This window comes from Rhinolophus sinicus, chromosome 15, assembly GCF_057876585.1.
Source record: "Rhinolophus sinicus isolate RSI-liver-muscle chromosome 15, RSI-T2T, whole genome shotgun sequence".
NCBI classification, from domain to species: domain Eukaryota; kingdom Metazoa; phylum Chordata; class Mammalia; order Chiroptera; family Rhinolophidae; genus Rhinolophus; species Rhinolophus sinicus.
In genome coordinates, this window is record NC_142515.1 from 4,174,687 (window position 1) to 4,197,605 (window position 22,919).

The window sequence follows — 22,919 nt, forward strand, 5'->3', positions numbered from 1 at the left end:
TGGCTCAATGTGTCCTGTAGAAGGATCTATATCATAAACCATCAGTCTCCCTGGACAAATTGCAAGGATCTCTTTTTTATTTAGTGAAAATTTAGCACCCTATGATATTTTCCTTTTTGCTGTTTTCCAGGCAGCTTCAAGACTTTTGGTTTCTAGAAAGCTTCATGCATCCTCTGTGGTTTTACATGTTCTATTTTATATTCACAGTCTGTGAATCCTTGCTTGTAAAACATACCAAGTCCTGTATGAAAGTGTATAGAATATAAACCACAAATTCCACATATGATCTTCTTCAGGCCCTAGCTTAACATTTAAGAAAGAAGAAGTAGGCGACACAAAATCTACACTAAGAGACCAGGATACTTGAAAACGAGTGATAACCATGGTTGCAAAGTATCATAGCTCCGAGGAAGTAAAATTATTCGTTTCATTTATTTTTCATCCTGAGAGAGGAGGACACAAGCAGTAAGGCCTAGAGATCATTGAATCAGGGTAGTTAAACATTTTAAAATTCTGTTGCAAGTCTGAAGAGTTGACAAATTCAGGAAAGGTTTTGTTCAGCATTATGCACTCAAAATGAATTAGAAACTCTAATTCTAAAAATCTGAAAATTATACTCAATACCGGCCCTCTTTTCACCCACTGCACACTATAGAAATGCCTTCCTCATGTCAAATTAAAGCAGTGAACAACAAACGCTGAAATGAATTCCTTCGTCAAGCTGAAAAAGGAATTCAGTCAAACCCTCAGACCCATTCCTACCAGGTCACTCCTATTCCTTAAAATTCTAGGTGGGGATGATTAGTGTACAAACACCCTCCTGGGATGAGTTCAAGCCTTAAGATTAGAAGAAAGACATACACATTTCAAGACCTGGGCATGTTCCTGCTAACCACCAAAGAGAACCATATGATAGCCAGGCCACACACACCGCGAAGCACAAATCGGACGCGTTTCGCCAACAGGAGCTACGGATGGACGCAGCCCGTATATGCTGACAGTGAAAGTCTATGCTTCCAACACACCCTGAGATCTCATGTGGAAGCTTAGCACCTGCCTCCCTTGGGGAGCTTAGGAAGCACTTCTGGATGCTAACACACAAGCACACTTCTATATCTGAGCTGTGCTTATCGGAAATGTCATCCTGCCATCTGGCACCATCACATCCTACAGCCGAGGATAATGTCAGGCCATCGCCACCTGGTTACTATCTTGAATGGAGCAGCCAAGTGACTAGTGCCCTTTGGGATATTTATTAAACCCTATAACTTTGATTCTTGATTTACAACTTGTTGTGCCAAAACTACTGGGCATTCTCTTTAATTACATTCAGAAGTCCCATGAACTGAGGAACGGTGCACTTGCAGAGACAAATCAGAATAAGTACGCACATATTTAAGAGACCACAGAGGCCGGTTTTGTCAATTTCTAAGCTGTGGGTGGTAAAACTGCCTGTCCAGCTGTGCCATGAAAACTTAAATACAGACTCCAGAGGCTTCTGGGAATCACCACTCATCCCAAGGAGGCAAGCAAATCTCTGATGCATGCTGGGAGCGGGGGCGGGGAGGCTGCAACTTATAAGATATCAAGCGATCAAGTGACAGGCAGAAAAAGGCAAATAGATAATGGCATAGAAACAACGCAATATGATATCTACGTGATTTCCAATGGAAATTATTTGATGACAATATTAATAAGATTTCGTCCTCCAGAAGTTCACAGCAGGTCTCCACACAGCTCAGTCACGAGCGGCACCCTCTCTAATAACTTACACTTCGACTGGTGAAGAAAGCTAAGCAGAAATGTTTTGACTCTACACTTAAAATTCACTCAGGGAAGTAGTAAGTATTGTGGGAAAGTGCTTTAAGGACACAGGGATAAACAGAATGTCAACTATAATTAGAAAAAGACAGTCATGGGATATCAAGTACACCATTGGGAAGAGAGTCAATACTATTGCAGTCACTGTGTACAGTGTCAGGTGGGCACTGGGCTTATTGGGGTGATCACTTCATGAGGAATGGAAATGTCTAATCATAATGTTGCTTTGTAGATCTGAGACGAACGTAATACTGTGTGGCAATAGTCATTGAAAAAGAAAGTTTTAAAACAAAAACCTCTGGGGGCTGCGGAGGGTGTCCTGGCCACGATTACAGGTCACATCCCCAGGGCAGGGCGGGGCACAGGGAAAGCAGGCCAGATCAAGTGCAGGCTTCGCTCTAGGATGTGCATGTGTAACGCATCTCAGAGAGTGAGGGCATGACGTGAAAAGAGAAAGCCCTCGTTCTGAATCTGGCATTTATGTAAGGGTGTTCAAGAAAACAGAAGGGTCAAACACTAGACGTCCTGAGCTAGTTTTAAGTTTGAACCAGTTGGGTACACTGAGGCAATAACCTTCACGCACCCAGCATCCAGTTTCCAAACACCAGTATTGTTATCCAGCAGAAGGGGAGCATTGGGGGCGTTGGAGGAGGGAGCCCAGGCTCCATCAGTGCCCACGTGCTCCCTCGTGCTGTCCTCTCTTGCTGGTCATGCTGACCTGGGGACCTGTCCCAGCAGAATGCGTCTGCTGGGACAGCAACACTGTTAGAGCTTCTCAGAGTGCCTTTACTTGGCACCAACACACCCCGACACACATGCGCACACACACCCCACATATGTACACATGCACGTACACACCACTCATCCTTAGGAAGCTCCAAAGGAAGAAACTCTACCAGCTGGAAGATCTAGCCTCAGTCTGCAAGACTTCTTGATTAGACAGTTCTGCACGATGGTTCACATATGACATGAAATAAACCATAGGGATTTTATGTTCAGATGGACACCTTTCTCACGACGTCCTGTGGGGCGTGGTCTGTGTGTACACTGAACAAGAGAACGGGGTGGACGTCCCGCTCCAGACTCTCACCCCATTGTCAGCTACACAGCTCATCCCAGGAGTTTTGCTAAGAAGACACCATGGCTTCTCCCTTGTAAAGTGTTTTTTCCCTCCTATGGCTCAGATGCAAAGGCTTGGGTCCGAGATGCCACCGCACACCCGTATCTCTGTCACATGGCTGTGCCCTGCAGAGGTGCCCTGGTGAGTAGGGATGCAGGGGCAAGGCTGGCTCTGGTGTACAGGGAACAGGAAATTTCAGTGAGCACGGGACAGCCACCTCCTACCCAGAAACAAGACCATCCTGCGAGAAGGAAACCCTGGGTCTCTGGGGACGGAAACCCTGACCACAGTGTGCTGTGCTTTGAGTGACAACCCATGTGGCTTTCACCCACATGCAGTCGTGGGGCGATGCTCTGACACTTCGGGGTTGGCAGGAGGCCGATCCAGCAGGAGGAAGAGGGAATAATACATCCATAACGCTAACACCGAAACAGACTCTCAATCATCATAAAAACAGCATAAAAATAAACTGAGTGTGGCTGTACCATCCTTGACAGGGTGACAGTTTACCTGGGTCCCCTGGGAGTGGGGGTACCAAGTCATACACCTCCAGGAGCAGACTGCATCCAACCTTTGCAGGAGCGATGCCTGCCCCCGCACCCAGGGGTGTGGAAGGCACAGCCTGGATGCCAGGACTTGGCCACACTGCAGGGGACATGCAGAGCAGGTCCAGTCCACATGTGGGGTCACAAAGCCCGGCTGCACCAGGGGCCTGTCCTGCTGGCCTCACGTGGCAGAGTGCCCTTTAGTTCTGGTCAGCAATGTAACGAGACCTATGGTTTCTTTACTGACATAAAAATTGATCCTCAAAGTCTAGTTAAAATGCAGAAGCCACGAGTTACTTCACTGGTAGAGAGCAGCGACTGCTCTGTCATTTTCGGCTACAGCACATGGCCGAGCAAGGAGAACGGACAGATCTCGGACAGTGTACTTTGTTTGTCGTGTATTTGTTTGTTTTGCTATGTGAAGCATAGGCCATTAAATACACGAACATTGCAGCTCTTCAGAGGCATTTTAAATTGCTCTGAATAACTCACGAAAGTTAACCCAACAGAGAAGAAGGAAGAGGACACAGGCGCTTTATTTGAAGGCTCTCACTTTCTAGATGAGGACTGTGATGCAAGAGCCCAGAGAATAATTGGAAGTCACCCAGCAGGTGACACGCAGACGCTGAGGCCAGGACCCGGCACTGGTCCCCACGCCATGGCTGTATCTATAGCTGTGAGTTGCATCTCCCGAACCTCTCCACTCTGAATTCTCAACTGTTGTCGACGTGTGGAAGGAGGTGAGGTTTCAGCCACAGCGACATATGATTTAAGACAGGCAACGTTCACTGAGGCTTATCCGTGAGGCCTGCTCAGAGCGCGGCAGCTCACGGCACACACGGCCGAGTTTAGCCCTGCCATCCTAGGGAGCAGCATTACCCAGGGAAGGCAAAGGAGAAGCCCTCGCTGTTATGGATGTGTCCACACGGTGGACAAAAGCGTTAAAAAGAGGCAAACGCATGAGGGGAAAATGCAAATTAAAGCCACAATGGGACATAGTATACATCTATTATAATGGCCAAAAACAAACAAAAACAAAAACAGTGACAACAGCAAATGCTGGTGAGGATGTGGAGAGACTGGATCTCTTACAGGGTCAGTGAAATTGTACAAGGGCACAGCCGTGGTTTGGCAGTTTCTCATAAAACTAATGGGCAATTACCACACACCTCAGAGCTTGCATCCCAGGGCATTTGTGCCAGAAAAACAGAGACACATTCACACAGAAAGCTGTCCATGAATGTTCACGGCAGCTGTATTTGTAACAGCCCCAAACTGGAAACAGCCCAGATGTCTCTCAAGAGGAAAACGGTTAAAACCTCGGTGGTTCAGCCACAGCCTGGAACACCATTTGGCAGTGAACGGGGACAAGCCGAAATGAATCTCCAGGGAATTAAGTGGAGTGAAAAAAGGCCGACATCCCAAAAGGTTACACAGTGCACGCGATAACATTTTCCAAATGACAAAATTTTCGAAACGCAGAGGAAATGAGTGGTTGCCAGGGATTAGAGACGGTGGAGGTGGAGAGGAGGGGAACATGTGCTATAAATGGGTCACAAGAGAGACCCCTGTGGACTGGCAATGTTGTGATTTGACTGTCACTTGGATTCAAGAACACACGCCACACGCAAGCACGAGTCAAACTGGGAAGATCTGAGTAATACCCATGATTTATGACATCAGTGCCGTTTCCCTAGTTAAGGTTTTGTGCTACAGCTCTGCAAAATGTGATCATTGAGGGACCCTGGGTAAAATGTACATAACCTCTTGCTGTGTTATTTCTTACAACCCCTGCCTGGGAATCTACAATTATCTCCACAAAAATTCTAATAAGAAAGAAGGGGGAAAAAGAGGTAAACAGAAATTTCTTCTCAAAATCGCATGTGACAGAGAACCTGATGGCCACCATGGGTGCTTACAGAAATTAAAAAACCCAGGGGCTGGAAAATTAACCAACAGCTCTCACAGGGAGATGATCAAGGTGCAAGTTTAATATTTAATAAGTAAGAAGAACACGCTCATTTTTTTTTTAAGCTGAAATGTGAAATGCAAACACCTTTCAAAACCCAGCATAGAGCTGAGAATTACTTGGGCTAATAAACACAGATGGTTAAAATTAGATGGTGAACTGACGGCAAACAGTACCTCTCTGCCCTTGACGGAGGCTAAGGGTGGCTCAAGTTCAGGTTTGTTTTTCTCCAGGGGGCAGAGCCCTGTGTTGGCATAAGGAAATCACCGAATCTCCAGGTCCCTTTCTGCAGGCGACTATTTGCAGCACAGAAGGAGGACCAATGGTAGTCAGGTGACACCACCGTCCCCCCGGACATGAATTAGGCACCTCCCGCCAGGTGAGAGCTTCTGTCCCCGTACTCACTTATTCTGCATCATGTTCATTATCACCCAGTCGAAAGGGTAGACGTTCTTCCCAATGAGGTTCTTAAACATGATGAATGTTTCCATCAGGAAATCCTGAAATAAAAACCAAAACATTGAAACAGCCCACCCAGAACAAGGCGGAACCCACCCCCTCTCCCTGGGTGACTGGGTAACGAGTGACCTCCTTTCTCTTAGCTGACAGAAAACACTCTGAAAAGTCGTGGGGCTGTATTTCCCACGAGCTGCGCATCACTGCTTCTGTCTTCCCGTCTGCCCGAACTCCGCCTCTCGGGGATGTCTTTTCCAAGCGCACATTCGGAAACAGCCCCTGGGCACGTCTTTCTAACAGTCACGAAGAGTTAAGTCCCCAAGGATAACAAACACGCATTCATTCTCTTGCGGCTTATAGAAAAATGTATCTTTACAAACATAACATGCAGGTTATTATTAATATTTCTCATGTTTACTCGAAATCCATTTCTCATTATGAACAGAGCCCACTCAGCTGAATATGGGATTTTATTATCCTTTCCTTTTTCTTGTGTAGTTTAACACGCAGAAGGCTCAGAGAGGAACCCTTGACCATCTGCACATACTCAGCTCACCATAAACCATTTGAGTATGTGGTTGCCTTGCCCAGCTCTCTGGACGGCAGCTACATCCCGTAAGCTGCTCGGCGATGCCGGGCCTCTGACCCCCCCTCCCCCCCCTTTCCACACCTATGAGACTGTGCCTGGCATCAGGAAGGGGAAACCATTTCCGAAGGGCTCCACCCTGTGCCTGTTGGAAGTAGGAGAATTGACAGCTTGGCAGTTGTACTGAGCTGAACAAAACAAGCGGGTATCCTGGAAAGCACACACCCTGGTCGTCTGCACTCCCTCAAGATCTGGGGTGTCGGGAAGAAGGCAACTGAAAACTCCCTTAGAAACGTGAGGCCGCTGTTCGAGTGTACGTTTCTCATCTCTGGGATCTACCGAGTCACAATTAGGTGCAGTGGCTGTTAAGACTGAGGTGCGGAACAGCATTTAAGCAGCCAGGAAAGCACTTCCCAGCACAAAGTTCTAAACAAGTACGTCTTGCAAAGAGGCACACTTTCAACTTGACAGCAACAATAAGCTGAGGTTCAAAGATGAGCTACTTTCTCTGTGATCTTAATAGCAAGGCCAGGCCCCCTACCGTGAATGAAAACTCCGGGAGCAACTGTGATCCTGTGATCACTCTTTCTATAACAAAGACCACCAGTCCAGGAGACCTTAGAGACCCGGGCAAACTCAGGAGCCACAAGCCAGCCCCGTGACCCCCAAACTCTGCTCACACAAGCACTGGCCAGTAGGTCTTAGAGCGGGGGAGTTCTGGATGCACCCCCCGCCCCCTCCCCCGCAGCACACAGAATGGCTTCTCTCCCTCGTTTACATATTGAAATTCCTATTTCACTACTCGAGTTTCCCCACTTTGTCAAGAGTTTCACATTTTAATGATCAGGTTGGCGGCTGAGTGCTGTAATTTAGTCACATCTCTATTTGCATGAAATTGCTGGCTTTCTTGCTGATCACTCCTCAAAGCCTAATAATTGAGATATAGGGTCTGGTGTTTATTATTCTGGAAGAGAAGCATATTTCTCCAACTCCTTTTTTTTTCTTTCCAGGAAACACAGCCCCATACTTCATTAGTATGTCTCAGCTGTTAAATTTCGGTACTTTGCTGATCAAACGAAATGCTGCATATTATGGGAAATGAGGTTTGCAAGGCTTCCTTGGCGGTCTGCATAACTTACTAGCCGAGGCGGTAGTCCCCACCACTGCACTTGCCAGAGCAGCTGATGCAGCTTAACAGACCAGTACACTGCTATTTTCAAGTCAACAAGGGGAGATGGAGGCTACTACAGGATATTTTGTGAAAACTTCATCTTCTAATGCCAAGCCATTGCTGCTGCATTGCTTACTTTGATGATTGACAGCACTGCCCATATACTAAGTGGGCAGGTCTACCAAGAGCTGCCAATGTATTCCATGGGAAAAGTCTCCTTGTCATCAACCCATAGACTTCTGTCTGTCCCTATGCCCACCCACATGAATAAATGGTCATCCTCGCTCACCTGAACTGCCAGAAAGGAATCCTAGCTCATCTACCGACATCCACTTGTCCCTCTCGGTCCCTAGGCATCAGCCAGGGTGATCATTTCAAATTGCAGATCTGGTCAAGGCAACCACACTTCTCCAGTCTCCCCTTAACCGACGTCCCCAGTAGTTTCCCAGTGTTCTTAGATTAAAGTCAAAGTGCCTTGACTCTCAGAAGTCGGAAATCACCACTCTGCTGTGTCAAAGAAATACCTGTCAGACAAGGACCCTCAAAAGATGCTAAACTCATCAGATGAAGGGTTGTTAGGGGTAGAATAACGGCCAGCTTTCTGTGGCTGCCTAAGTATTGCTCAAACATGACATGACAATTGCAAAGCAGCATGCACCTTCACAACGGGGAGATCTGACAGTTACCCCCTTAGAACCAAGCGATCAAACTTATCATCAACGTCACCAGCATTCTCAGCTGCCCAGTGGATATACCGGGCGTGCTCCCACCAACTGAAGCGCCCTTGGAAAAGGATGAACTTGAATTTAGACAAAGCTTCCAGATTGCAGGGCATACAGAGGGATGGAGAAACACTGGGAAGCCCTTACAAGGCAGTACTCAGCAAGTCAAGAATGGGGGTGTCATGCAGGGAGGCCTGCGGGGTCTCTGCTCCCGCTCCCCATACAAGAACGCAGGACATGGTGAGGCCAAAAAGGAACACCCACGGAGCCATAGGTAGGGGAGTCATACCACTACGGTCTCACTGGAGGCTGGGTTCACTGGACGTGCGACCTGCTGTCCGTTTTGTCTGCAACCCACCGACGACTCTCTTTCACTCTCCTCCACTCTCCTCGGCTCTCCTTCGTAGCCGCAGCAGTTATATCAGTGGCCAATGGTTCAATGGCTACAGCTGACGGCCATCTACTACCCGAGCCAGCACCCCTTCACGTGAGGCCGAGAGCCTGTAAACTACTTTCTGGGGCTCTGCCCCCACAGGGGGATAGTCTGCAAAATGATTGGCGTGGTGTCTTCAAAAAATTCAAAAAGCAATGTCTTGAAAGGAAGAACGAACTAGGTGATGAACTTGTTCTAGAAAAAAAGAGATTAGGGTGTGGGGACAGAGCCAGGAGTGCCGTTTCCAGGCTCTCGGCCTCACAGAGACAGGTGCTGGCTCAGGTAGTAAATGGCCATCAGCTGTGACTCGATGGCCATCAGCTGTGGCTAGTTGGCCGTCAGCTGTAACCAGGGAGCCATTGGCCACTAATATAACTGCCGTGGCTATGCTAGCAGAACATGGGGCCTAGCAAGAAGATGGGGGTTGAGCCTGCAAGCGGTGCAGTGACGGTTGCGAAGTGTGGCTCCTGCTTCCTGTGTCTCCAACCCAGCCGCCAGCGAGAATATAGTGGTGTGACTCCCCTATCTATGGCTCCGTGGGTGTTCCTTTTTGGCCTCACCGTGTCCTGCGTTCTTATGGGGGGAGTGGAGCAGAGACCCCGCCTGTCACCCCGCTCGACACAGGGACACAAACACACACACAGCAAATGGCAGTGGGTGAATGTGGACTGGATTAGGAATTGAGGGAGCCCCTAAAGAAAGACAAGGAAGGTGAGGTGGGGGTGAACCGAGGAAATCTGAATCTATCTGGTACGAGGGGGAGCTTGTTACGTCTGGAAGAGCAATGTGCCCACTGGAGAACGGCTTCATTCTTGAGAGACGTTTGTTGAACCACTTAGGGAAGAAGTGCGTTTCTCACGTCCTTGCAGGATTTGGCTGTCTGGATACAGAGAGATACACAGAGGATGCAAACGTGGTGAAGTTAAGTGCTTGCAACCGACAAGTTCAGGTGATGGGAACAATAGTTTTCATTGCACTATTCTTTCAGCTTTTCTCTAGTTTGGCACTTTTGCATGATAAATAGTTAGGGGAAAGAGTACAAGAGAAATGAGAGAATTGGGATGAGACCAGTGGACTGTGTCCATGCCGAGGCTGCAGTTTGGATATCAGAAGTGTTGCCATTCATCAGAATATAGTTTTCAAGATGTTACCACTGGGACACGCGGGGCAGAGGGTATAGGGACCTCTCCGTATTATTTTTGCAGCTGCATATGACCTTACATTGATCTCAAAATAGTTTACTCAAAAAATAATGCTTTAAGAATAATTTTAAAACGTTTAAGGGAAAAGACCGAATAAAGGACGTAGAGAGTTGAGCAGAAGCAAGCAAAGTCCAGTCTCCCTCAGGGCGTGACGCCGCAGCCCTCTCCAGGCTCACCTCACTCCCGATGTACTCACTGCCCCCCCAGCACATGCTGCTCCCCTACATGCACTGTTCTTCCTCCGAGTCCTCAATATTCCCCGATTCTCTCCTTAGCCAGGAAGGAAGCTTCCTGGCCACCTGACTCACCCAGTCTGGCTGTGTATAAGGAACTTGGCTTTGCAGCACGATATCCTGAGTGAGTTGGAAGGCTTTTCTACATCACTGTGCTGTTATCTATGAGACCGTGGGGCCCTGCCTCCTGGGCAGGTCCTCTCTGCCTGCTCTCCGTCATTTCCTCCCCTGTGATAACACAACGTCAGTGTTCGACAGACAGCTACTGAGCGAACTCACTGTAAGCGGATTCTGCATCGCCCAGACTCACCGTCCGGCATGGAGAGCCCTCATTAAAGCTTCATTTACAAGGAAATGGTCACAGGAATAAAGACACAGATGTTCAGCCCAAAGCTCCTCCTCCCACTCAGGACGCTCCACGTGGGTTTGCAAACCACCCTCTGGTGGCTGTTTCACACGGAGCTCAAGGCTGTCCAAGACCAGGAACGGCCAATAGCGGCCTGTCTCCAGGCAAGGATGGTCACCTGCTAGCAGTCTGGCCTTCGCAATTCCCACAAGCATTCTCACTTTCTCACTCATCATTTTTGAGGTATGAAAAGTCTCTCTGGACTAGCTCAATACAGGCTGAGGAGTGACTGGGATGGCTAAGTTCAAAAGGAAGGGTCAGAGGGTGTGCGCCCACCTGGTGAGACCAGGGCAGGTGTTGGGTAAGCGTTCTCAGCAGGGGTGGACTGAAGCTGAACGCAGGCAGGCGGGCATTTCAGATAGAGGGACCCGAGAGCACAGAAGCCTGCCTGACTCCGCTTCCCTAGGCACCCCACAAGTGGAGAGAACTGGGGGGCACAGGGAGAGGTGGGGCTGCACAGAACATGTGGCCCGCCATGAGTCCACATGGGAGCTGACAGGGACGGCGGCACCCAAGGTCCGCCAACCATCCACTGTCCTTTATCCTATATTCACTCAACCTTCAACCAGCAACAATGACTTCCACCTGCATTGTCCTGTGTACATCACTATTCATTCACTCAGTCACTCAACAGACATTCCGTAAGGGCCGCTTAGGGGGACTCTGGGACAAGTGGCAAGACGACACTGTCCCCTGGAAGGTCCAGAGCCCTCATCCCCTCCGATCTCACTGTGGAGGGTCTGAGCACATTCTCTGCTTCTGCTCCTGACTCTGAGATGGGAACACGTGTGAGCTGCACCCCATCCCACACGCCTGCATCTCCGCTGCAGAAGAACTGAAAGCTCCTGCATGTCTCACCGTCCAGAAAGGACTGTCTCTATGGTGAGAGAGTTTGGAGTCGAACCTGTCCATTCTTGTTCTTTTCTGGGTCAGTCCTTCTGCCTCGTGCTGTGCTCCATCCTCTCTGTGTCTTGGAGTCCAAGGGGTGATTTGAGAGACTGTGAAAGTAACAGCTCTGTGGCATGTGACTTCGGTGTCCACAATAACCACAACTTTGCATGGGAATGACTCGTCCAACCGACAATGGGCTGAATTCCACAACTTGAAGTTGCACTTGTAACAAGGAAGTGCTCTTGAAAAACATGGTCTAGGCTGTTTTCATATTGGATTATTAACTAACTTCCACCTATTTACCACAAAATGACCTTTTATTTTTGTGACAAGCAATCAGAGGAGAAAAACAGTCAAATACTCTACGTATAGTTAACGGGAAGGAACCCATTCTACAAAGGTTCTGATTGATTATCAACAATAAAGAAAGGTTTACAATCCTTGCACTATGAATTTGTGACATCCAAACCAATTTTATATCGGAAACCAAATCGCCTGCAAATAATTGATTTTCTGAACTGCTGTCTAAGGGAAAACATTCCCTGGAAATCAGGACCACAAACGATAGAAGTGCCGGCTCATCTGCTCTGTGCACGGTGGAGGCCAGCAGACGACAGGCAGCCCAAACGCCATTCTGTGGAATCACGTTGCACAACAGCCCAAAGCTTCCCCATCAACAGCACCACTCAGGGTTCAGATGAAATATTTCAACACTGCACACGTGTGGATTTCCATCACGTGACTGTTCTGATAAGAGGCGCATTATTAATTGGAGTCCTAAGGTGTCAGGATGGGTGACGCTTCTCATTCTGCAAACCTCATTATTCGGCCTGGAACGTTACCTGGAACTGTTCACAGAGGTTCAGCTACAACTCTCCTTCCACTGACCAAAACAGGGCTGAGGGATCCAGTTAAGACTGAATGGTGGCAATGTCAACTATAATATGCCTGTGTGTATGTATATGCATAAATGTGTATAGGTATATAGATGTTTGTGCATATGTAAATATAGTAACAGGATGTGAAGTACAGCATAGGGAATACAGTGAATGGTATCAGAATAGCTACGTATGGTGTCACATGGGTAGTCAACTTGTTGGGGTTGTCACTTTGTGAGGGGTGTAAATGTCAAATCATTACGTTGTTTTGTACACATGAAACAATTAATTTAAAAAGATTGAATGGTGGCATTAAATGGTACACATGTCAAATGTGATTTCACGATGCCACAATGGCTACGGCTAAAATATCACAGGACACAATGTGACATATATTACATATGTGAGTGCACCACTCCTTGAAATGGCTTATTAATATTTAAGAAAATCTTCTGTGATTTTAAGGTATAGACCCCTTTTTGTTCTCCTTAGAAATTTAAATATAGATACATGCACACCTATATAGTGGGACCTATATTTTTATTAGAAATAATCCTTTGGAAAAAAATCATAAAACGCATTCTCTTCTCCCCCTCCCTTAATAATAAGATAGATGGAAAATGCAATCAACTTTGTTCTAGAAACACTGGTGGCCTCTTCTGTATTCTATAGGAATCTAGGGGCCTCAGAAATGGAGTCTGTGCCACCGACACAGACTTCGGGTCAACATTGAATCAGAAATGGCCAACAAGTTTGGCTGCAGCTTGCGGAGGACATTTGCTATGTCCATGTGATGCCGGGCCCTTAGGGAGGCAGCTCGGAAGCAGTAAATCCCCCCATTAGGAGTCTCCTATTTAAGCTGGATCCTAGTTTTACAGAGGACGACTAGAGACTTCTCTGGAGAAATGCTGATAAACTTCCATGATTAGAGCTAACTAATAACAGCGTACAATTTAAGGCCGAAAGGCTCTCTGGATTCTGCTATGGGAAGTCAATCAGTAAATGAACAGGAGTTAACGGGAGACTCTCCATGGGTAACAGCTCCAAATTTTCAATGATCCCAGCGTACAGGAGAGGAAACTGTGACCAGAGTGGAAAAGAGATTTCTCTGGGTTTACACGGACAGTCACCCTCCCAGTCTCCTTGCCTTATCACACGGCTTCAGTCAGACCTTCCCAGGAGGCTTTTCAAATCAATTGGAGGCAAGTCTCCATGCAAAACCATACTTACCATGAAAATATTCCCTCCAGTGTTTTGCTTAAAATGCTGGCCCTAAACCACAGGTATGTGAAAAGCGTCAAAGGGAAACTTACCACAACATCGGTCCTCATTTTCCCAAAAGTCTTGATCAAATGGGCGTAATGATAATCTTCCATTTGCCGTAAAATAGCCGTCATACAAGCCACGAAGTTGCCCTGCAAATGAATCAAAAGATACAATTAAGATGGGAAAGAACAACACTCATGGAAAAGTTGATACCAACTAAGAGTCTGGGGTGGAAACACGTCAGGGAGCAGCAGTGGGGTGGAGGGAGCCCCAAATTCTGTCACCCCTGGCCGGCCAGCATAAGGTGACCAACCAGTCACTTCCGACCTCACAATCTTTTTTTCTTTTTTCTTTCCCTTTCCTATATTTCCTTCTCTCTAATTGCATTAAACTGAATGCTTCCTGACACATGGTTGTCCAGGCTGGAAAAACAAGCTTTAAATCTTTTTGCATGAAATAAGCAAAAATTAAAGATGAGTGAAATCACACCACATATGTCTTGCGCTCACTGGAAACTCGCTGCCCTGTTACCAGGCAAAAGGTGGGTGCAGTCTTTCCCCGGGGGCCATGGCAAGGAGAGGCCTTTTATTTCTCAAAACTCTGCCTATGTTCCCCTTGACCAATTTGGAGACAATTGGCACCGACTCCACAATGAATTATGGTCCAGTTCTCCTTCGCAAGAAGGATGTGAGGAGAAACGCAGGCTCATCAGAATGTAAGGTGTGAGAGACGGGAATTTCTCGGAGCACACAGAGCAGGGAGGAAAGGAAAGAGGGAGAAAAAAATAAACGGATAGTCACAATCAAGACACGGAGAAAGTAAAGGACCCAAGCAGATAGCAGATGGAGGCGGCCAGCATGTGGGTGGCTGGGAGTGCACGAGTGTGTGTGTGCAGGGCTGTGCATGTGTGTGTTTGTGTGTGTGGTGGGTGGGCAGGTGGCTAAGTGGTCCCATTGCCCCTGACCGCAGAGTATAGCCTCTGGCAACCATGGCTAACGACATCTTAAAAGCTTCCCTTACTCGTAAACATTTTCCCCGAAATTAATGACATTTTAAAACACAGGACATATATCCTCTCCCATTAAATCAGTACAAGTCTGATAAAATTATAGAATGAGACATACTTTCGACATGTTCCTAATTTTGCCCTCTTAAATGAGTTCCCAAATTGCATTCTTTTACTAACTCTACCTTTACAAGCAATATATTTGAATGCCTAAATGTCTTTTGTGTTAATTTGAAATGCATGCACTGCAGTGAAATGTTAAAGTCCAATATTGTTCCAATTCATTTTATATCTATAGTATACATATATGCTTCCAAATGAGTCCTCAAAGGATGCATTATGTAAATTGAACAAATACAATAATGATAACATGGTATCTTCCATTTGCCTAGAAATGTAAATTATTTGTGAATAATGATAATTGCTGAGATTTAGATTCCAAGTTGGTGTTCAGGGAAAAAGCTAAATAATGCTTGTTTTCCATTGGAGGGATGATGTGTGAAATAGCAAAATGTCTATTTATGAATATGAACCTTTGAAATTCATAACTATTTGGCATCCAGCTGAGTTCAAGAGAAGCCACCTCTGCATCTTCTTTACACTATGAGATGAAATCTTTTGGGTCATGGTCTTCATAATATTACGTATTGGTCAGTTACAACGTGTCAAGAGCTGTGCCAAGGCCAATAGAACCATGGCCCCAATTCAATTGTGCCACAGATTCTCTTCTGGTCCCAATTTACAGGCTGTGAACCTGAGCTGAGAGGTGTTTCCATCTGAATGAGGAGATGGCAACAGTGGGTGTGGACCCAGCACCGCCGATGGCAAGGCAGCACTTAGCATAATAGCTAAGCTCATTTATTTCCGTCTTAGCCCGATGCACATTTTGATTCTTTCTCTGAGAATTCTGAGGCCACTGCTGATGACCATCGTGAGGCAGAGAGTCACTTTCCCGCACCCTGAAGTCTTACAGAAAGATGGAAGAGGAAGAGGAAAACGTAAAGGCCGCCACAGACGATGGCCCACCTTCTGCCCTGACGGAGCGGTCTGTGAGCCGGGCCTCTTCTTACCAGACAAGGACCTTGCTTGAGGAAGAAGAAGCCTGCATCAGCCAAGGGGCACATCGCAGGGGCTCACATTAATTTTCTGCAGGTCACACGTGTGAAACAATGGCAACGCACACATAAGACTCCCCTAAACCACAAAGCCAGTGATGTCTAATCAGAAGCCATATACCGATGTGCTTCACTTAAAACGTCAAGTGCAAAGTAGGAAAGCAAGACCCCAGAGCGGACTCGAGGATGCCGGCGGCCTGAGCACAGAGCACCGTTCATGAGGAAAGCCAGTGCATCAGGAGTCTGGCCAGATACTCGGGCAGGTGACACGGACATACTCGATTTAGGGAGCAGAATGCCATGGAATGCTGCAAACTCATGCAAAGCAAAGGCTGCGGAACTGATACAATGCAGCAAAGGGAAAACTAAAGACAGCGGAGCAACTTCCATTAAGCCAGTCCCAGCAAGAGGCCAATGACCCATCGGGACGTCTTCCCTTTGGATGAGAAGGTTACCAGAGGCCTCTTATTTAACAGGCCAGAGGCTAACTGGAGCAGGCCTGGAGGAAGGGACAGACGCTGGTCATCACCATGAGACAGAGGTCAGAAGGCCAGGCAGAGCCTATGTGCTCCTCACTTACCCTGAGGAACGTTCCAGAAGGAATCGGTACAGTTCAGCCATTCCTTTCTTAGAGGAAGCACATTCTGCAATCCCAGCTCTTTTCTAAGCTGAAGCTTTGGACCCCGCCAGGAAAGGGGCGATGTAGCTGTTAAAATTCACGGAACTGCACCCCTGTTTCCTTTGGAATGGTGTCCCCTTCACGGTGACCCAGTATTTTTAGGGGAAGCATCATGGATATCATGAAGCCTACGGCTTACGTGAGCACTTGGAACTCCGAGGGCAGATTGGTGAGCTTTCTAGGGCAGTTCACATGGGTTGTATGGAAGCTGTATCTGATACCAGCTTGACACTAGAGACAGAAATGGGGATAACTGCGAAAAGGTAACTTATTCTGCAGGCTCAGAGGAAAATTACTATTCTGTGCTTTTTAAATGATTAATCTGAAATGCATTTAGAAGTCGTGTGAAGCTTTTATTTTATACCATGGGTAGGTGGGCAGCTGGGCTGACGGGGGTTGTGCAGAATTCTTCCTGGAATCTGAGCCTGGGGACCAGGTTCCAGCCCCAGTGGCTCAGTAAAAATGCGTAAATAAATAAAAAATAGGATATGTTCCTTATGACTTCAAAGCAATGCAAAATAGAGACAGAGAAGGCAGGATAGGGTTGCAGAAAATTTAAAATTCAGGACACAGAATGCCTGACAAAACGCCTGATAAACAAAAATTGTGAACTTCATTAGTAATGAAAGATGAAAACGATGTATCATTATTTGCTTGCCAAAATAGCAAAGAAGTATTTAAGTGATGACAACGTTAGCACATGTGCAGGGGATGAGAACCCTTGTACACCGCTGGTGGGAGCAGAAATTGCTATAACCTTTTTAAAAAGTGATTTAGCAATACGTTTGAAAAATCTTGGGGAAAAATACTCATCTCCTCAGACTAATTCTATTTCTAATAATCCACCTAAGGTAGTAATTCAAAATAGGAAATATTCTGCCCAAAGCTGTCCATTGTATCACTGAAAACATCTAAATGTTCAACAGCAAGAAACTGCATTAAGTAATATATTTTGTAGGAATGCAAGATAAAATACTGGATAGCAATTCAATTTGAATCTCAGATAAACAGCAAGAAATAAGTATGCCCAAATACTGAATTGGAGATATTGCACAGGACATCCATATACTAAAAATTTCTGTGTTGTCTATCTGAAGTTCAAATTGAACTGGGTGTCCTGTATTTTTATTTACTAAATCAGGCAATCATACTATAGCGCTTTGATGAAATGTTATGCAGACATTAAAACACTAAACATTAACCATGCAAATATAAAATATTTTAATAACATGAGAAAATGCTGGAAGAACAAAACTGGAGATAATTACATATATATATATATATATATATATATATATATATATATATATATATATATACACACACAGACACACACACACACACACACACACACACATTTCATCACTATAAAGACTATAGCACAAGAAAAAAACCAAAAAGATTTAAAAAAAGAAAGAATACCAACTAGTCATCAGAGGCGGCAGAATGAGCCCAGATTACCTTTGTAAACACAAAATATGTTGATGTTTTAAAAGGTAGTGCTGAGGCAAAAAGAGCTCACCTGGCAGCGGGGACCAGCTCTCCCTTGTCTCTGAATCCCTCATTTGTTACTCCCTCATCCTCAAAAATATCATTCACAGGGCTCCCGTCTGTGTAGACCTGGTTACTGCTCTGCATGGCTCCTCGAGCCTGGCGCCGTCCGAGAACTACCCTCAGTGTTTTACAGCTGTTTGGGCCCCCAGCGCACTAGGCAGGTGGACAGGTAGAACAGAGGACAGGCAGAATGGAAGACAGAGCGTGGAGATGATGCAGTGTGGAGGGCAGGTGGAACAGAAGACAGGGAGCGTGGAGATGATGCAGTATGGAGGGCAGGTGGAACAGAAGGCAGGGAGAACTGAGATCAGGCAGCATGGAGGGCAGGTGGAACTGAGGATGGGAAAACAGAACACAGGTAGAATGCTGAACAGGTAGAACTGGGAAGAGGCAGGAGGGAGAATGGGTGTCGACACGGCACATAATGTGGCAGGCAAGTGTATACGAGATGTCACTGCAGGATATAGAGACCAAAGGTTAAAGAAAGGACAGCTTTTGGAGAATGGGAACTTCGGATGCGCGTGAGGGCACAAATGGGAAGAAAAACTCTCAAGGAACTGAATTCACAGTCCTGAGGAGTTATGACAGTGAGGCCCATTTACATCATGGAGACAGTCCCAGCCACGTGACCTGAGGCCACGTGACCTGAGGCGGGCTATGAAATTGCTCTTGGTAAATCCATCAACCAGACAAGACTGTTTCACGGGACCCTGTGAAACACCCCCAAGAGTGTTTCACACTTTGCTCGGAGCACAGATCTTCTCTCTGGGACACAGGGCAGAATCTTAACTCTCTTTGAAATGCTCAATGCCAAGGACATGGGAGCAACTCCAACCCCCAGAAGCTGCTGCAGCTGTGAACAGTGACCCCGGAGCCCTGAGTCTGCAAGGCAGGCACCAGTTTGAGTAAAATAATTCCACTTATTGAAAGGGGGATGTGCTGCATGACTGCCAGTGGGGATTTATTAGAAACTTTTAATCATGTTGTCACCAACGCGAGTACTCTGAGGAGGAACTCTCATTTATATGGTTAAACATCAAATATATTGAGGAAAACAAACCTACCTCATAATCATTATTAAAAAGTAAAGAAAAAGTAATCCTCCAGTGACATTTTCAATATATTGCTAAATGACACTGGGCAAAAATTGCAGGAAAGGTGGAAAGATGTATGATGTGGTGAATTCTGAATGACTTTCATTTTGGGGAGCAGTCAAGCCAAAGAATCAATGCTGTGACGCGACATTATGAGAACTAGAATACAGGAAAAGGGAATGCTAACTGAAAGTTGGGTCCTCCACTTAAAAAGCAGGTGTGACTTGAAATAAATCCCTGTGTGGGTAAGTTCTTGGTACAGATAATACAAAAGCCCTAGAGAGCACAGGCTTTCTGCTTTCAAGACAGAAAGCCAATGGTGACATGTTTAAGGGTTCTAGTGTTGTACTTTGCAAAGGTATTTCTTGTGGCTAATTAAATATTTGATTAAGCATAAAATATAATAAAAAAGAGACTGAATCAGGTTCTATTGTTAAAGCTGAAGTTCTTGGAAAAATGAGTTTTCACTCACGTCATCTGAACTCACTACACCTTTTCCAGAAAAGCAACTCGTAGTAAAACCAAGGACTGTGTTTTGTTCCTTTTTTCCTTTACAGAAAATTTCAGTCCCATGATGCCTTTATCCAATGTATGGTTAATTTTTACTCATTTAGTTTCCAAAATATTGTGATTCCTTATTTTTTAAAGGACCATAGAATGAAAAATGTTTGTGAAAATAAACTAGACGAAATTAAACACAGTATGGTTGTTCAACTACACTAGTGCAATCTATTAGCTATTCTCAACTACTGGCAACAAAATGAAACCAAAAATTTAAATTGAGTGCTTGGTTGAATTCACAGAGTACTAGTATTTTATATCATTGCAGACACTATAAAGAAAGAATCTAATTTTAGAGACAAAATCAATTTCAATTTTACAGTGGCAGTAATTGTAGCAAGATGTTTATAGGCCAAATATACCAAAAGGGCATATTTGGATCTTAAATAACCCATAACAATTATTTGCTACTTATGCAATGTAATAAATTAAACACATAATCACATTTGTTATGAGAATAAAAATGAAATACAATCAACTTTTATATATACAATTATACTTTATGGTATAATGAGGAATGTATATACTTTACACACAACTTCTTAATAGGATTCATTTGTTGCTAACACAAGTCAGGGAGTAAAGCAGAAAATTTTATATTTATTTTCATAAATCAGATAATATTAGAGCCTTAGAGTGTTTAGAAGCTTCAAAGTCTTCTCCCATGATATACAATATCTTTAAATACACTGTAATAGAAACAACAGTAATTTGGTCTTAATAATCTTACCACTGAAGGGAGGATCGATACGCTCACCTATTTTTTTAATTGACTTCTCTCCATAAAGGACATTATTACCATCGTAGTTACAGATTAAAGTTGAAACTCTTTATCAAATAAAATGAAATTCCCCCATATGAATCACAAAAGGATACTACCCTCAATATTATTTATATTGGGTGGTTGAGTTGGTGAGGAGGAAACTATATCACATACCGTGTGTTAAAAGAATTAACTTAATGAATCCTAAGGAAGATGTCTTGAAATATGAGAGTCTTGGATAACGGACACAGAGTTCATCTCAGTTACAAGGTATTATTTCTGAGGAGATACTTATTTATACATAAATCTATGCAAACACTGTGTGCATACACATGCTCGTCACTATATATCACGTCACCCAGAGCCGGTCTGCTTAAGACCACCTAAGGCACCAAACTGACATTGGTGCAAAATGTGTGGATGTTTATTTCAAAATCTACTGTGGGGAAGTGTGACTCAATCTGGGGGTAGCCAAGAGAAACTCGGCCAAGCCACGTACCTGTCTAGCAGGTGTGCAAAGGAAAACGTAACAAGCATGAAGCACAATCCCACTGGGGCTCCAAACACATCCCATCTCCCTGTCGCCACAGCCCTGAGGAAGGCCAAGGTTCCTGAGATTCTGAGCAAATGGGACCACGTGGAATACACCAGGGGAAACTGACGGGCTAAGGCCAAAATGATGAGAAGACTCAAAACGGTGCAGAGTACTAACAAGTACGACTCAACAAATTCTCAACGAGTGGGCACCGTGTTGAAAGCGTGGAGTTCCTGGAGGCGGGTCAGAAGGTGACTAAGCAGGATGAGCCCCGGGGAACTTGGGACACAACTCTTTCCCAAAGGGACCAAATGAGAAAGACACAAGAGGGTGCCTGAGCCCCCCTGGACATGTGTGGGACCACTGGGACAATCTGAGTATCAAAATGAACAATGACAGTCATGGATTCTAACACACTGATTTAAAATTAAAAATCCAGGAGTCCATACTGATACACAAGCCTGAGGACGGTGGGGAATGAGAGGCAAAGGTAAAGTTATTCCTGACAGAAGATGAAAACATGTAAATGAATGAGAGAATCAGTAAGTCAGCAGTGTCAACTCCTAAAGTAATGGGTGATTCCTGCAAGGATCCCCAATGGGTATTGAAACCATTAGGTCAAGGTCACGGGGTGGTGGGGGGAGGGGCAAAAGGTATTCACTGGATCTGAGAATATCACCTCACATATTCCTAAGGGCATACAATCAGTTAAGTAGTATTTTATATCAAAAATGTTTACTCATGAGGAAATGAAGAGAGATCCAGGATATGGGGCATTTGAAAAGACAACTGACCTGATCTCTTTAAAAAGTCAATGGGGAAATTTTATTTGGAGTAGGTATTACATTACATTAGAAAAATCACTGCTAATTTTTGCAGGTCTCAATATTGTGACTGTATAGAAGAAGTATTCTTAGGAGATACATGAAACAACTAGGGATGATATGTCATGATATGTGATGAACTTTTGGTCTGGCAAATTTACATTCTAATGTATACAAATACTCAGTGAAGGGAGGGCAGGGTGACATACATATGGCAAAGTGTCAGTAAGTGGTGGATGTATTGATGAGTATACAGGTCTCACTGTAATACTTTTCCAGTTACTTTTGTAGCTAAAAAAAAAATTCAAAATTAAAAGCTGAGGGACTACAATTTCTACCCATAGTCATAAGAATGACTGCTGAATATAATAATAGGAATACAAGCGATAATTTACCTATTTTAAAATACACTTGGGGGTGGGGTAGTGAATGGCTCTAAGCAACCCAAATCCAGGAATATTCACTGTCTGAGGAGCTAAAATATAATTAAAGGGAGGGATGCATTGCTTTTGCATATAAAGCTCCACCATATGCATTCTTCTCAGATGAAGGTATGGTTCATTTATTTGGACCGTTCTGGCCTTAACAAAACACAGTGAAAGTGGGAAGGAAGAATAAAGCATCCTGTTTTCCCACCAAATATGGGTCTTAATTTCACTCACACTTTTTTCACTATTTTAAGGTACTTTTCTTTTTATGATAAAAGTTAAACAGATATATGATAGAAAATTAGCTTAGAAGTCAACAGGCTGCCAGAGGTCGACGGACAGAAATAATCACTTGACCCAGATCAAGAATATTGTACAAAGTTGAACAGGCTATTTAAGCTCCCTGAGCCCTAGTTTCGTCATTTGCAAAATGGTGATAGTGATTTTAAAATCTGGAATTCCTGAAAGATTTACATTAGTTATGTTTGGTTACGTATGTAAGGATATTAGCACAGCTAACGAATGACAGCTATAATGGTGGCGGAGGTGATGGTAACGGATATGATGGTTTGTAAAATACAAAACACACAAAGAATAGTTTAAAGTCACACAATTTGTATACCAAAACCACAACACATTCATGACAGAAACAAAGAAAGCT

At 44.9% G+C, this 22,919-nt stretch overlaps 1 protein-coding gene across 2 annotated transcripts in view; it reads right to left on the reverse strand.

The window, feature by feature from the left end:
* DOCK1 (dedicator of cytokinesis 1) overlaps nt 1-22,919 on the reverse strand; it is a 446,228-nt gene that overhangs the window by 160,778 nt on the left and 262,531 nt on the right. For both annotated transcript variants that reach the window (XM_019728239.3, XM_019728238.3), the window contains exons 28-29: nt 13,747-13,848; nt 5,861-5,955 (exon numbers count right to left, since the gene is read on the reverse strand). In XM_019728239.3, the coding sequence (XP_019583798.2) occupies nt 5,861-5,955; nt 13,747-13,848 (197 nt within the window). The remainder of the gene's footprint in view (nt 1-5,860; nt 5,956-13,746; nt 13,849-22,919) is intronic.